The sequence below is a fragment of the Leuresthes tenuis genome, unplaced genomic scaffold, assembly GCF_036924035.1.
Source record: "Leuresthes tenuis unplaced genomic scaffold, fLeuTen1.0.hap1 SCAF_14, whole genome shotgun sequence".
Lineage (NCBI taxonomy): Eukaryota > Metazoa > Chordata > Actinopteri > Atheriniformes > Atherinopsidae > Leuresthes > Leuresthes tenuis.
This window is the reverse complement of record NW_027325368.1, coordinates 20,785,727-20,798,904: the sequence shown is the minus strand read 5'-3', so window position 1 is coordinate 20,798,904 and position 13,178 is coordinate 20,785,727. Positions and strand designations below refer to the sequence as shown.

Below are 13,178 nucleotides of genomic sequence, written 5' to 3'. Positions count from 1 at the left end.
GGCTCTCTTTGGCTACACTCACTCTTTCGTACGTTTCTGCCCAGTTTCCTTCCTCAGTCGGCTGGTAAATCGTTGTATTTTGTAAATCTATTTCCTAACCTGAGGCGCTGATAGCAGAACAGTTACATACAACTCTGGTCTAGTTGTGAGAATAGCTTACAGGGTGTTTCACTTGTTTCTGAGATTATATTCAGTCCAAAGCTTCAGAGTGGAAACATTTTTGGGAGGCTACTGAAGTTGGCTCTTTAACATTTAACATCTATTTTAGGGCTATGACAATATTAAAAAAATAAAGACCCGTGTATCAAATATGGCGCCAGTATAATCTGGACTTCGTTGTCTGTCAATTACTGTATGCTTCGTTACATTTTTTGTGCTAACATGGAGAGCAGCTGTTTGCACAGCCAGCATTTACTGATGATAACACACTGGCGGTGGTTGTCTGCGCTGTGTTCATGTGTTTGAATGTACACCTACGCAGGCTTAACCAATGATGAATGTTTTTGTGCATGAAGTTTACCAACTGAAAGACTATAAACAAGTTTTATAAAAATTACAATAATCACAAAATGTAGCAGCTCCCTCAACCAACAGTTGTAGGGAACTATGAAAAGCTCCTCCGGTCAGAAAGCGCCTTCTGGCGTATCATTTGTTGCTCCACAAGGACACAGACACTTATTAGCAGCTCAGCCTCGGGTCTTTTGGCCTACGATTAGGTCAAATCCAGCGAAAGGCTTTAAGAGTGCATCCACCCAGACACACGCTTACATTTGACCATGTTTTAATCTAAAATTTAAAAAAGAAAATTCTGTTTGAATTTGACGGGGGACAAACGGATCGTAAAATAATTGCTTGTTGTGGCTGCAGCTGGCTTTTTGTGGCGGGGAAGTGGGGGCTTGTTTTGTTAACTAATTACCCCATTACGTTAGGTCATTTGCCTCTAATTGGAATAGCACAGATGCTGCTGCTGATAACAACAGCAGCTTGTTCAAATTCTCACTTATTTATTTCTTTGTGGGCCTGCTACAACTGCAATAGTTCTGAGAAGGAGAACATGGCTCACACTTCAGGGTTAATGAGGCTTTCTCGATGGTGGCGACACCAAGACCCTGAACCGACTTCACATTCTCAAATACCAGCCACAGCGAGGGAGAGAACAGGCAGTAACATTACTCGTGAACACAAAACCAAAGCTGTTGAGAGTAAACTGTCGTAGTTTTCAAAAGTTATGAAATTCATAATAAAAGTTGTTTCTATTAATTAGCTGGTCAACTGACTGAGTTTTCAGCAGGAATGGCTGTTGTGGGTTCCAGTAGCTTCCACATGCAAACAGAGAAACATCCAAGTGTCCGAGCGGGCAGACCAGCAGCGAGGAGAGGGAACAGACTGCTGATAAGGTCAGAGTGGATCTCCTGTTAACATCCCAACACATGCCAACATCAATTACAGGCAAGCCTAAGGCCAAACACAGCTCCATCATTCGCCATACGACAGAGATTCACCTTTAACTAAATTCAAAGAGAGATAGAGAAACAAAAGGAAAAAGTGAAGGCCACAATCTCGTCAATCCTGCCTCCTGAATGTGAGGTTTAAGCTGTGGGAAAAACGTATTTAAATAAACAGTAGTTTGAGGATCAGTTTTTATAATAGAGTATATGCCTTATATCACCTTGCAAGGTTGATTAATTACACGTACAAAGCAGGTGGGTTGAGGACTGAACTCTAAGCTGTAATTAGGAAGCACGCTGGACTTCTCTCCATGCAGAGAAATGGGAGAAAATCAGAGTTGAAATCGTGTCTTTGCATCTATTTTCTTGTCAGTTTTGGCTCATTATTTGATTTATTGTCGCTTAGAGGTGATACCTTTTGCCTCAAGGAGGTATCAGTGTGCAACTGTGCTATCGCCAAAGGTTGCTTGTATTTTGCTCCAGGTGCAGCAAAGAGAGCAAGCAGGTAACAATCAGATAATACTGTAGGCTTTACTATAACAGGAAACTATACCTAAACTGGGTCATGGTAGCAATAAGTAAGCTTTTCCACGGCGATGGCCGTGGTAAGATACCAGCATTGTGAGGCCTTTTGAATCTCTCTGAAAGACAGAAGAGGCTTTCTCCAGCAGCCCCTCCAAAGCAACAATTGCTCCTTCTAAAATCATTACTGATGTCTTTCCTCCTTGGCATCATAAATCAGAATTTCTCACAAGGGGACCTCCATCATCTGGATCAAGCATGTATCAGTCAACACTTTAACATTTCAGTGACAGGGGAAGTTATAGAAAGATGTTTTCAGACATGAAAACACGAGTCTGAAGAAGAGTCTGAAAAAGCCCATTTTATTTGAATAATTCATTCTCCTTTCTCTGGTTTTTCTCTGTTTTCTGATCTGCACAGACAAATAAATACAAACATTTCTGCATAATCATGACAGATATGCAGAATCTCTCCAAAACCTTTCCGTCTGAGAGAGATTTTTCATTCTAAAGGTTATCTAACGCAATTAATATTCAGCGGAAAGTTGCAAAACTGCCTCATTTTATACAGAAATGACGTGAGTCGGTGTCACTGTACATTTCCTCCCACAGTCCGAAGGTGATGCTTATTTATACCATATGATAGTAAATGTCAGCCTGTGTTTGGCTTGTAAGGACGTGATTTTCCTCGCCTTCCACCCAGTTTGTGCTGGATGTTTAAGGGCACATTGGACATGAAGCTCTTATGTCTGAACTCATCTTCATATTGTTTCTGAAATCAGTGCACCATGATTAAACTGTTTAGTGTCCTACACAGAAAGAAAAAGATTGAACATGCAGTTCTCTTGAACTACATTGAGTTGGTATTCCTGACAATATTCCACTTCGAGTTCAGACTGCATTTAAAGAAAGATGACAAAAAGAGCAAATTTCAAGCTGAGGTCAGAGAACCCATTTGGGATCTGAAGAATCCTTGCAGGTGCTCAGTGACTTCAGTGATGTCAGAGCGGAGCCAAAGCTAACAAGGTTTTGTTTTTTTTTATTGCTCCACTTAACTTTAAAGTTTGCCGCTTCGAGGTCTACTTCCTTCTGTTTTTGTGCAGTTTAGAAATTAATTCATTCAGTTCCAAACTGTTACAGTCTTTAATGCATCTCAATGCATTGTCTACTTACTATTTCTCAGCTACATATGACTACAGCACTGTACTATAGAGGAGCTCCGGTAAACACAGTGTCACTATAAGTGTATGAAAGGTGGTTTATATTCACATGTGAATTCAAAGTCACAACATGGCTTCTTTTCTTTCAAACAGCTAAACTCACAGAGGTCCAGCACTCACGTCTGTACTTATTACATCCTCTGTGATCTATATATCTGTCCCTTACAGCAATTAGGTTAATTTCTCTTCACCTCTCATTAGTTCAGCATGCCTGTGATGGCACCTCCAACAGTGAAAGCTGCCTTGAACTGAAGGAAACATCGACGGGCCTGCGTCTCTCCTTCATCCTGAGAGGTTCGTGTGAGGAAAAGCTGAGAGAGTGGAGGGCAGAGCAGTCGGGAGTCATGAAATAAGACTGGATGAAACAAGGGAAGGGAAGAGCAGTGAGGAGAGAACTTCATGGGACTGAAGTTCAAAACAAGACAAGCACCGCAGGAGCCGTAGTGCAGAAAAAAGGGAAAGAAATGCAACGGCAGTTCGGCTTTATCCAACTTAACAAACGGGCAGATGTGCTGATGCGCAAAAGGAGGGAGAATCTGATTTTTTTTTCTCCAAATTCTGTCCAAAACAGAACTTTAATTGGAAGTAAGGACAGAAACTGTGTGGGAGAGGGGAAGAACAGGGATTAACATCAGCTACAGAGCAAATAAAAAGGTCAGGCCAAACAGAGAGGTTAGGAAGGGAAAGAGAACGACGAAGATTCAGATGAGCGGGTGAAGCGGGTGAAGCTCGTTCAGCGGTCCAGCTGAACTGGACTCGACCTGCCCCTCGCCCGCCTCTGAGCACCCCAGGGGAGGGAGGCAAACAACGGCACGAAAGACAAGGGGGCAAATAAAGAGGGAACAGAGAGACATTTCCAACGCTTGGTTAAACCTGAAGTTTTCATAATTTCTCCACCCATCCCCCGATCCATCATCCCTCACTGCTTTGGCTGGGAGGGCCCCAGCTGTTCGCTCTGTATAAATAGCGTGAGGCTTCGGTTCCGACCCCCGGGGAGAGCGGGGCTCATTGGAGAGAAGGCATGGGAACAAATCGGGCCGGAAAAAGCACACAACATACACGTTTTGACAAACATATGGGACCATTGCTGGGGATGAAAGCGAGGCACATGTGAGAAAAGTTGGCCTCACGTGGCAGAAGTCACTGCCGCGCTGAAAATGTGACAAGAGAGGAAGAGCGAAAAATAGACAGGACGGGAAGGACAGGAAATATGTCTTCTTCGCTCATGAAGAAGACGAAGCACTGTCCAAGGTCCTGCCGCTTTGTGCACACAAGTTCATCCAGTCCTCATTGTGTGCAAAGACCCAAACATTAAAGCAATAAAAACGTCTTTACGAGGCTTTTAAATGTCATCTACACGACAAACTGTACATACAGCAGCCATTGGACAAGGGAATGAGCTACAAACAAATCTAAAATACACAAACTTCTTTGTAAGAAAGTTTCTTTTTTACTCTCCTTCTGTTCTGACAATCTTAAATGTTTAGATTTTAGATGTCTGGTCAGACAAAACGAGCATTTTTTATTATTTTCAGGCTTTTAAAAGACACAAACTGTTCTGTTCATAAACATTATGAGCATATATTTCGAATAATTTCCATTACAGTGTCACTCTTTGTTGTATTGACCCATAACGAGAGCTTTGGCACACGTCTTGGAGCAGTCATCCACCAGAGGTTACGAGTTCGATCTCAAGCCATGTGAGCAAGACACTGAACCCCAAACAGCACTCGAGATGCTCCACAATCCAGCTGTGAAAACGTTTTCTGCAGCATCACCGAGGCCGCCTGCGATTTGCTCTTTTTTGTTGAATCATACTATTTTCCAAAAGCAGCTGCTGTCCAGCTGAGCTGCACCTGGACTTGTCACGTTTCACCACGACCGGCGTGGACGATGCAGAGAGCCAAAAGGAGGCTTCCTTTTATCCGAAAGCACCGATACAGTTACTGTGTTTGAAAAGACCCGGAAACGGAGAGAAGAAGAACGGTGTTAAATAAGACTGAGGAGGTGTGCGAGCAGGGAGGAGAGGGCTGTCCCGCTCTGAGAAAAACAGACCACCCCTCGTCCCAGGCTTACAGCTGCCATTCAACACTCACACACGCACGCACGGCGAGAGCAGACTGGGTTCAAGCGCAACAAATTACCTAAATATGGTTCACAAAAGGCCTTTGGAAAGAGTTCAACTGGAAGCCACTGAATAAATGATAATAATACCAAAAGAAACCGGGGGACAGGGTGGGCCGGGGGGGGTTGCTGACTGTCCATAATTTCACAAGAGAAGAAGAGTGTGAAGTCCCCCTCTTTTAAACTCGCATGTCTGTTTTGGTGGAGTTGGAGGGAGGGAAACCCATTAAACCAGAAGGAGAAAAGGCGAGAGGAAGAAATTCAGAAAACTACATTTTCAGCCCGAGTGCTTTTTCCCTAAAGACATCAAAAGGCTCGGAGCACAATGGAGCCCGTTTTTTTCTCTCGCTCTGTATGTGTGTGTGTGCACATACACTGGAAGTCGGTTGGTGGTGGGTTACCTTTTCATGAGTGCCCAGCAGTGGACGTGTTTGGCAGTGGCGACCCGTGTTTCTCAATTGTACGCTCGCCACAGTGGCTGCCGTTATGCACACACTGGGCGCCGCCTGTGCCCCGTACGGATGATGGCATTGTTTTTTTTTTTTTTCTTCCCAATGAGTCGGTCAGCCGGGAGGTGGAGTGAAACAAGAGACAAAATCATGTCTGACTTCAACTCTCTCTCGGGCTCTCAGTTCACATCTGTTTGTTGGCTGTTGGCTCCAGAGGCAGTCGGCACGGATGCTGAGCACTGCTGTTAACTCAACCGGCTGACTGGCAACTCAATATGTTTCTTATATAAGTGCACATAGAGGGAGGGCGATAAACTCGCTGCAGCTTCACCTTTAAGCGTATGCAGATCATGAGCCACTCGTGGTGGACGGTCTGCCGATGTGACAGCAGTCACAGACAGACCTGCGCCATGCAGCACGACTACAACCAGAGTCCTGCGTCAGGAGAAGAACTTTGGAAGTGAAAAACAAGGGTTACAATCCTTTCTCTAAATGAGCTGGAATTCCATGTAAAATGTGTGGAAAATTGCGTTCATTCTTTTCTTTATATTTCCCAAACTTTCATCATTTTTCTCCTCTGTGCTTTACGTGTGCTGTCCATTACTTTTCTACGTGTGTGTCCTGACCTCGTGGAGGTTTTGGCTGTGGGTTCTACTATGACTTTCCATTTAGTTTCCACTTCACAGCCTACAGCACACATTAGCCACACAACCCCTGGGAAAACGACACACGCACAAACACACTGAGTAAAAAAAGCTCAATCTCTCACACTTTCAGCCACACACACACACACACACACAATGGCTCGCAACTCTGAGGGTCCACTAGGCCAATCACAGTCTTACGAAACAAGGTTTTCACGTAATAACACCGTCACCGACTGTACACATCATTATGTGATATAAGGGCTAAAGATTTCAGACTGTGGGTCATAAGGTGTCATTTTCAGGTCCGGTGAAGCTACAAAATAAGTTTCAAAAAGGATCTATAACGGTGTCAAAAGACAGAAGAATACGTTTAAGCCATTTTAGGACTAAGCATCGATTCTACTGGACTCGCTCCGCCCTACATCGATGAGACTTAACAGTTCAAGGTCAAATCAAACAGATCAAACAGGTCAAATCAGGGCTCGTGTAAATCTAAGGAAAGTCTCAAGATTTGATTAAGTCAAAGAATTCTGAACTTTCATCTCCCGACTTTTGCTTGATCAATCGGTGCTAATAGGGGTTCACAGACATATTATAAGTTGGGTTCAAACTAATATGACTGACTGGTTGGCAGATTCTGATTGGATGACGGCGGGACAACCGGCTGTCCAGCAAACAGGAACTGGTACAAAACTTAATTCAAACAACAGTAAAAACTTGAGCTGAATATTGGAAAATGGAACAAATTATTCCTTATTGTGAGGAGGGTCTCAAATTTTAGGTTTACAGTCTTTCGGTGGACATAATTCATGCGTGTTTCTGCGGCTTAAGTATGGTTGTACGTGTATATTAAATGACTTTGTGCTACGGATGCAACAACAATAATAAGCACTAGTTTATGTTCCAAATGCTGTATTTTGGTTCCTTTAGTCAAAAAATATGAAAAGAATGGACCAAATATTTAATTACAACTAGAATTCACAAACACAATGACATTTCCACCGATGCATATGCTCAAAATTGTGCTGCAACAAGCACAAATAAATAAATCCTGTGACATATAATTGAGTAAATATAAGAATATCAGCGTTCAGAAGGTTATCACGTCTTTGCTGGCAGAGCTCTAGCATCAAGCAGTGTTGCTAAATAATCAGTACAACCTTGCAAAATCTTACAATCTGCGGTTGTAAGATTAAAAAGCTTGCCAAGAACACACTTTGATCATAGGTCAGTTGTACGTGACCTCTTCCCCCACTTGGCCTTGATGGTTGTGGAGGAGCAGCTGTGGTCCGTACAGCCTGACTTATGAATGCAATCCTGAGTGGACAAATAAACAACACCGCAGTCCAACTCCTCCTTCTTCTCCTCCTACTCTCACATCCCGGCACATACATCTAAACGGCAGACATTTTAAAGACTACAAGTGTAAAAGAGGTAACTAAGGAGTAAAAACAAAGAGACAGATATCCGCCCGTCCAGTAAAAGCTTGTGCCAGGGCACCATCTGCTCATCCGCTCAGTGGAAGTAGCAGCTTCCAGGGCAGTGAAAGACAGCGCAGGAAGATTGAGGGGATGGGGCTGCTTTTCAGAGGAGAGGAGAATTACGTTTGGACAGAAAGGGTCCTGGCAGGAGGCTAAGAGCTGAACCGAGCGGTAGCAGGAAGCTACCACCTTGTATGTCTGCAGATTTATGGTCAACGGTCCATCCACCAACCATCTGGGCTAGTGTAAATAAATCTAACCTGACTAAAAGGGCAGGGACTTCCAAAGAAGTAGCGCAATGTTGAGGGAGATCAAGAGACAAAAGCCATTTACACTCTTCAAACAGAGCTGAAGATGAGCGGATTAGATGTGAAATGTGAGGCGAATAAATAACGTTTACAAATTGTTGGTGTGGATGTGAAAAGGCGGGCGGGGAGGAAGAGACGGAAGAGGCAGATAAAAGGACTTAAGGAGAGGGTGGAGTGGAGTAAAGAACCAAGTGACAGTTGGTGATGGGAGCAAGATTTTGTCTGTGCGCTCGCTCACTCACACACACTTTGATTCTTTGTTGACCACTCTAAGCCACAACTGACATCACTGTCCGTTACTGCTGAAGACAACGGCCCCAGCCATCAGTAGTGACCAATCACAACAGATGGGTGCTATAAGTGTTGGTGAGCAGCTGTCTGCTGGGACCGCTGGAGCTCTTCTACGAGCTCCCGGAGGCTCTGTGCCTTGTTTACCTTCATAACCCGATAAAGCAATCTGAGATCAAACCCTGTGCTGCTAGTCGATGCTGTACTAAACCATCACCACAGCTTAATGAACCAAAATCCCAGATGTTTTTATTTTACTGATACTGAGCAACAACCCGCGCTGTATTTCTCTGACATATCTACTTTTTGTAATGCATTTAAGAGATTGTCTTCAGATCTAAAAAGAACTTAAAACTGTGACTTTTGAGAAACTTTTAAGCACATATTACTACACTATAAGCCCCTTGTGGCTGGAGGAATTCATACACGTTCCTAAGATTCACTACTTACACATACAAAAAGAAAGCATCTTGCCACAGACATTTACTTCTGAAATATAACAACGATCCACCTGAGCCAAACTATTCAAAAGGCCGACTGACAGTCTGTAACTGAGCTGCAAACTTAGCCACAGCCTCCCCCCCAAAAGTTCTGAAAGCAAGACTCCAATCTCCTTCATGCAACACGAAGCGGCAGGTGAGAGCGGACCAGACTGATAACGTCCTCCTCACAAGTTAAGATGGAGCGCATGCATTTAATGTTTTGAAAGGCAGAGGCAAGAAAAAAAGTCACTGGGGGTGGAAAGCAAGGCTTCAAACGAGCGAGAATGTCAGTGGAGAGTTGGAGCTTAGTTTGTGTTCATTGCCATCTTAAGACGGACCGAAGGACTTGGACCGAGTGGGAGAGACAGAGGGAGAAGTGACCTGACTGTCAATGATGCCAAAGCTCTATTTAAAGCTTCGCCGGCAGCGCAGGCCTGACGCTGACACGTTTACCTCTTGGCCTCGGCTCTTATCGGCAGTGAAAAACCAGCGTTTATTGTTTGAGGTAAAGGACAGATTAGCGGGGCACAGTAAACACAGGAGCAAAATTCTTTCTCTGTAAGTGAAGACAAACTTTGCAGACTTTTGGGGACGGGGTTGAGCCGACGATGTGAAGCAAGCATCGCCATGGTGAGCAGCAGGGGAAGACTGAACTCAAACAGCAAACAGAAAGATTCAAAGAAGGTCTTTCCAGTTAAATGAGTAACAAAAAAAGAGGAATTCAGATAACTGCGAAGATAACCTTTCACTGTTGAGTGCAAAATGAAAGAGACAGTCGATTGCTGTCATGTAAGTGATCACAGTGCAGTGAAACTAAACCACCTGGCTCCAAATTAGGGGGAAGGGTGAGGCAGTTACTCAACTGGTGGTCCAACAGCTGCATCCCACCCTGCAGTGAAGATGTGGCTTCATCTAAAAGCCTGAGTGTGTGCACTGTTAACTAAGCAAAAAGGAAAACTTACCAGGATCCCAGCAAACTGCTTCTCTTCCATCCTTCAGGACCTTGTCGGCAAAGATCCTCTGCCTCTCTGCGACTCTGTCTGGGATGGCCCGGTCCGCCACTCACGATCAGAGTTTGGAGTTTTCTGAGGTGGCCGTGGTCCGCTCGAACGTCTTTACCCCGCCGCGTCGGGCTCTCTGTCTCGGTCCCCCCTTCTTCTGTGTCGTTTGCAAGTGTAGCTGGAGTGGCGTCGCTGCTTTGTGTTAATTCTGCCCTAATCCAGAAACTTTTCTATGCTGTGAAAAGAACACGTGACAGGCAGAGAGAGGTGGAGGGAGGAGAGGAGTGGGGAAGGAGGGGGAGGCAAGGCAACACTTTTTAGTTACTTGTCCACTTGGCTATGTTCAAACCAGCTCCTCGGCCTTTAAACATGACCTGATTTGAAGTAAAAAATACTCCAATTAAGCATCAACTGTTTGTGCTCTGGGTGACTGAAATCAGAAGGTGAAAATCCACCTTCTGACAAAACGGTTGGAGCAGAGGCAAAGAATTTCAAATACATTTTGTAAAAGATTTGCATATTGTAGCAAAGCAGCTGCCATAACAAAGTGCCCTTTTGTGTAAAGAGATTAACTGTTAGGGAAACATTCAGACTGCACACTGACTACTGCTGTACGACGGCCAAACTGGGAACAGAGCGCTGAGCCGAGATTTAGGGAAAGGTGGCAGAAAAACACTGAGTGAAACTTTTTTTGAAGCGCACGTCTTGGCAAGAAAACACTCATCTTGTCATTTAATTTGGTTGAAATTTGGTTTAACACACACAAGTACAGAGGAGATGCTTGACAAACTTCACTGTACTTTGAAAATATAAAGTAAATTGAAATATGATGCGGGCAGCACACTCAAAACCGAAATGGTGATCGGGAAGCAAATAACACAAAGAGTTTAAAAATAACACCAAACTGGAATATTGTACTATCAGCAGATCAATTGGTCATAGGTGAGGGTGTCGAGATTGGGTGTAAGCAATGATAGGTTGTGGCTCACTACTTTGGAATAAAAAGTAAAAAAATTTCAAGAGTACACAGTGTCAGTTTACCAGGGGGCACAGGACACAGACGCTGGGTCGCATGGGTTCCAAGAGGTTTTATTCTTAAACACAGCACACAGCAGGGCAGGGCGATCTCCAAGCAGCGCAAAGAAAAGGCTATGAAAAACCTAAGCGCTCTCCTCAGTAACTAAGGAGGAGGAGCGCAGCTATGAAAGTTACAAACATAAAACTCTCCAAACTGGGAGGAAAACAAAAGCTATGAACACTAAACAAAACAAAGCAGAGATTTGGTCTTTCAAATTCTAAACCTCAGAATATTGTGGAAAGATTTAAGGAGACTGGAAAAATCTCAGTGTTTTAAGGACAGAAACCACGGTTGGATGCGAGTGTCCTTTGAGCCCTTAGGGGAGACTGGATGAGAAACCATCATGTCACCACGATCAATATTGCCAAATGGGCTTGTAAGTACCTTAGAAAACCATTTTCCCAACACAATTCACTGTGGCATCCAGAACTGTAACCAGAAATCTTATTACACAAGAGCGGACGCTATGCCTCGACTCTCTCTCACAATTAGCTAATCAGGTATTCGCAATCATTTGAGATTATCATGAACATGTCTGCTCAAGCGGCTGCCTTCATTCAGTGGTAAAGTGTGGCAAACAGCTGGTGATAACAAACATCAATTTCCACACGTTTTCCACTATTTCATCGGGCTGTGGACATGTCAGGGCTGCTTTTTGCCCAGTTTTGATGTGAAAGCCTAATAAGGCAAACTGTTATGCTCCGGCAGCCATATGTTAGGGTTTCTAGATAAGAAAAGGAACAATAAAACAACAAATTATCAGTGTGACAGTTACAATTTGAAAGCTAAAATTTGGTACTTTGGGTAGAGGAGTCAACGCTTCAGCTGCTTTCATCTGCCTCAACATACCAAAGATGAAACACTCTATCCAGGCTGTTACTGGAATTTTGGAGAAACATGTGCTGCCATAAAGGTGACGTCGTTTCCTGGGAGATAAGCGATTATTTCAGCGCGATAACACTAGACCAGATTCTGCATGACGTCCGATGACCTGGCTTGATACACACAGAGTGTGTGTTTGACCTGTCTCCTGTTAAAAATGTATGAAGCACCATGAAGAGAAGAATCAGACAACTTGAGCAGCTGAAATCTGGTTCCTCCACACAAAAAAGACCCCTTTATCGCTTTCATTGCGCTTCGCCTAATTATAGCCAGGAGCGACGCGAGGAACAATCAGACTGTGCCCAAACAAGTCCAATCCAAGGATGTTCCTCCCTGCAACCCTACAAAAGATCTGTTGCCCCAAAATATGAAACACAGAAAAGCGGCAAACCTTCATGTTGGTCTGAAAATAAAAATCAGTTATCAAATGTTTTATGTCAATCCTATATGTTGTCATATAGGGACGATCATTGAACTCAAAGAGAGTGACTCTTGAGTGTCACTCTTTCCTTTTTAACTCCATAATAGCAGTCAAATAGGAGAGAAAAGTGGCCAAATATAGCCACCATTCAGTGTTACCCTGAAACAAATCCACACACAAGCAAAACCTATCAAAACCTACCTATCACATGTATGGGAACTGCCCCGGGACATCCATCATACACAGCAGGCTGAACACTGATGACAAGATGACAAGAGAAAAAAAAACTAAAACTGAACCTTACCATTCACAATATGACGCTGGAGGAAAAACAAAACAAAATAACGCAAAACTGCAACCTGTATATCAGCATAGGGAGCCAGCTCAGCCCCCTGAGAAACTAACTGCTGCAAAGACTCAAGTCTGTGATCGAAACCACAGCTCTGGCTCCATCCCACTGCTCGACTTTACTAATGTATGTACACAAGGAGCTGAGCCGAGCCTATTGGGCCACTCTGGGAGGAGTGGCAGCAAGAAGTTACAGCAGACCCACTCAAACCTGACGTGTTTGTTCGCTCTTGTGAGGGATGTCCCAGCACCTGAACAATGAGCCTCCCTGCACAGATTACATAAGCTCCCACGCCACAGCCTTGACACCGACGTATAGACACTGACCTGGTTCCAGAATCTTCAACGTGAGGTTTTTTTTCCTGTCTTCTTTCAATTCTATAACATTTTAAGCTAAACATATTTTGCTTATGGATTTGGTTTTGGGTTTTAATCTACCTTGAGATGGGGTTTTTTCTGTTTAAGTTGGGCATTTCTGTC

The 13,178-nt window shown here is 43.9% G+C and overlaps 1 protein-coding gene across 1 annotated transcript in view; it reads right to left on the bottom strand.

The window, feature by feature from the left end:
- Positions 1–12,762, bottom strand: part of slc6a9 (solute carrier family 6 member 9) — a 61,407-nt gene extending 48,645 nt beyond the window's left edge. The window contains exons 1-2 of the mRNA XM_072364056.1: positions 12,655–12,762; positions 9,931–10,204 (exon numbers count right to left, since the gene is read on the bottom strand). Coding sequence (XP_072220157.1) covers positions 9,931–9,960 — 30 coding nt within the window. The 5' untranslated portion in view covers positions 9,961–10,204; positions 12,655–12,762. The remainder of the gene's footprint in view (positions 1–9,930; positions 10,205–12,654) is intronic.
- Between the last annotated feature and the right edge of the window lie 416 nt (positions 12,763–13,178).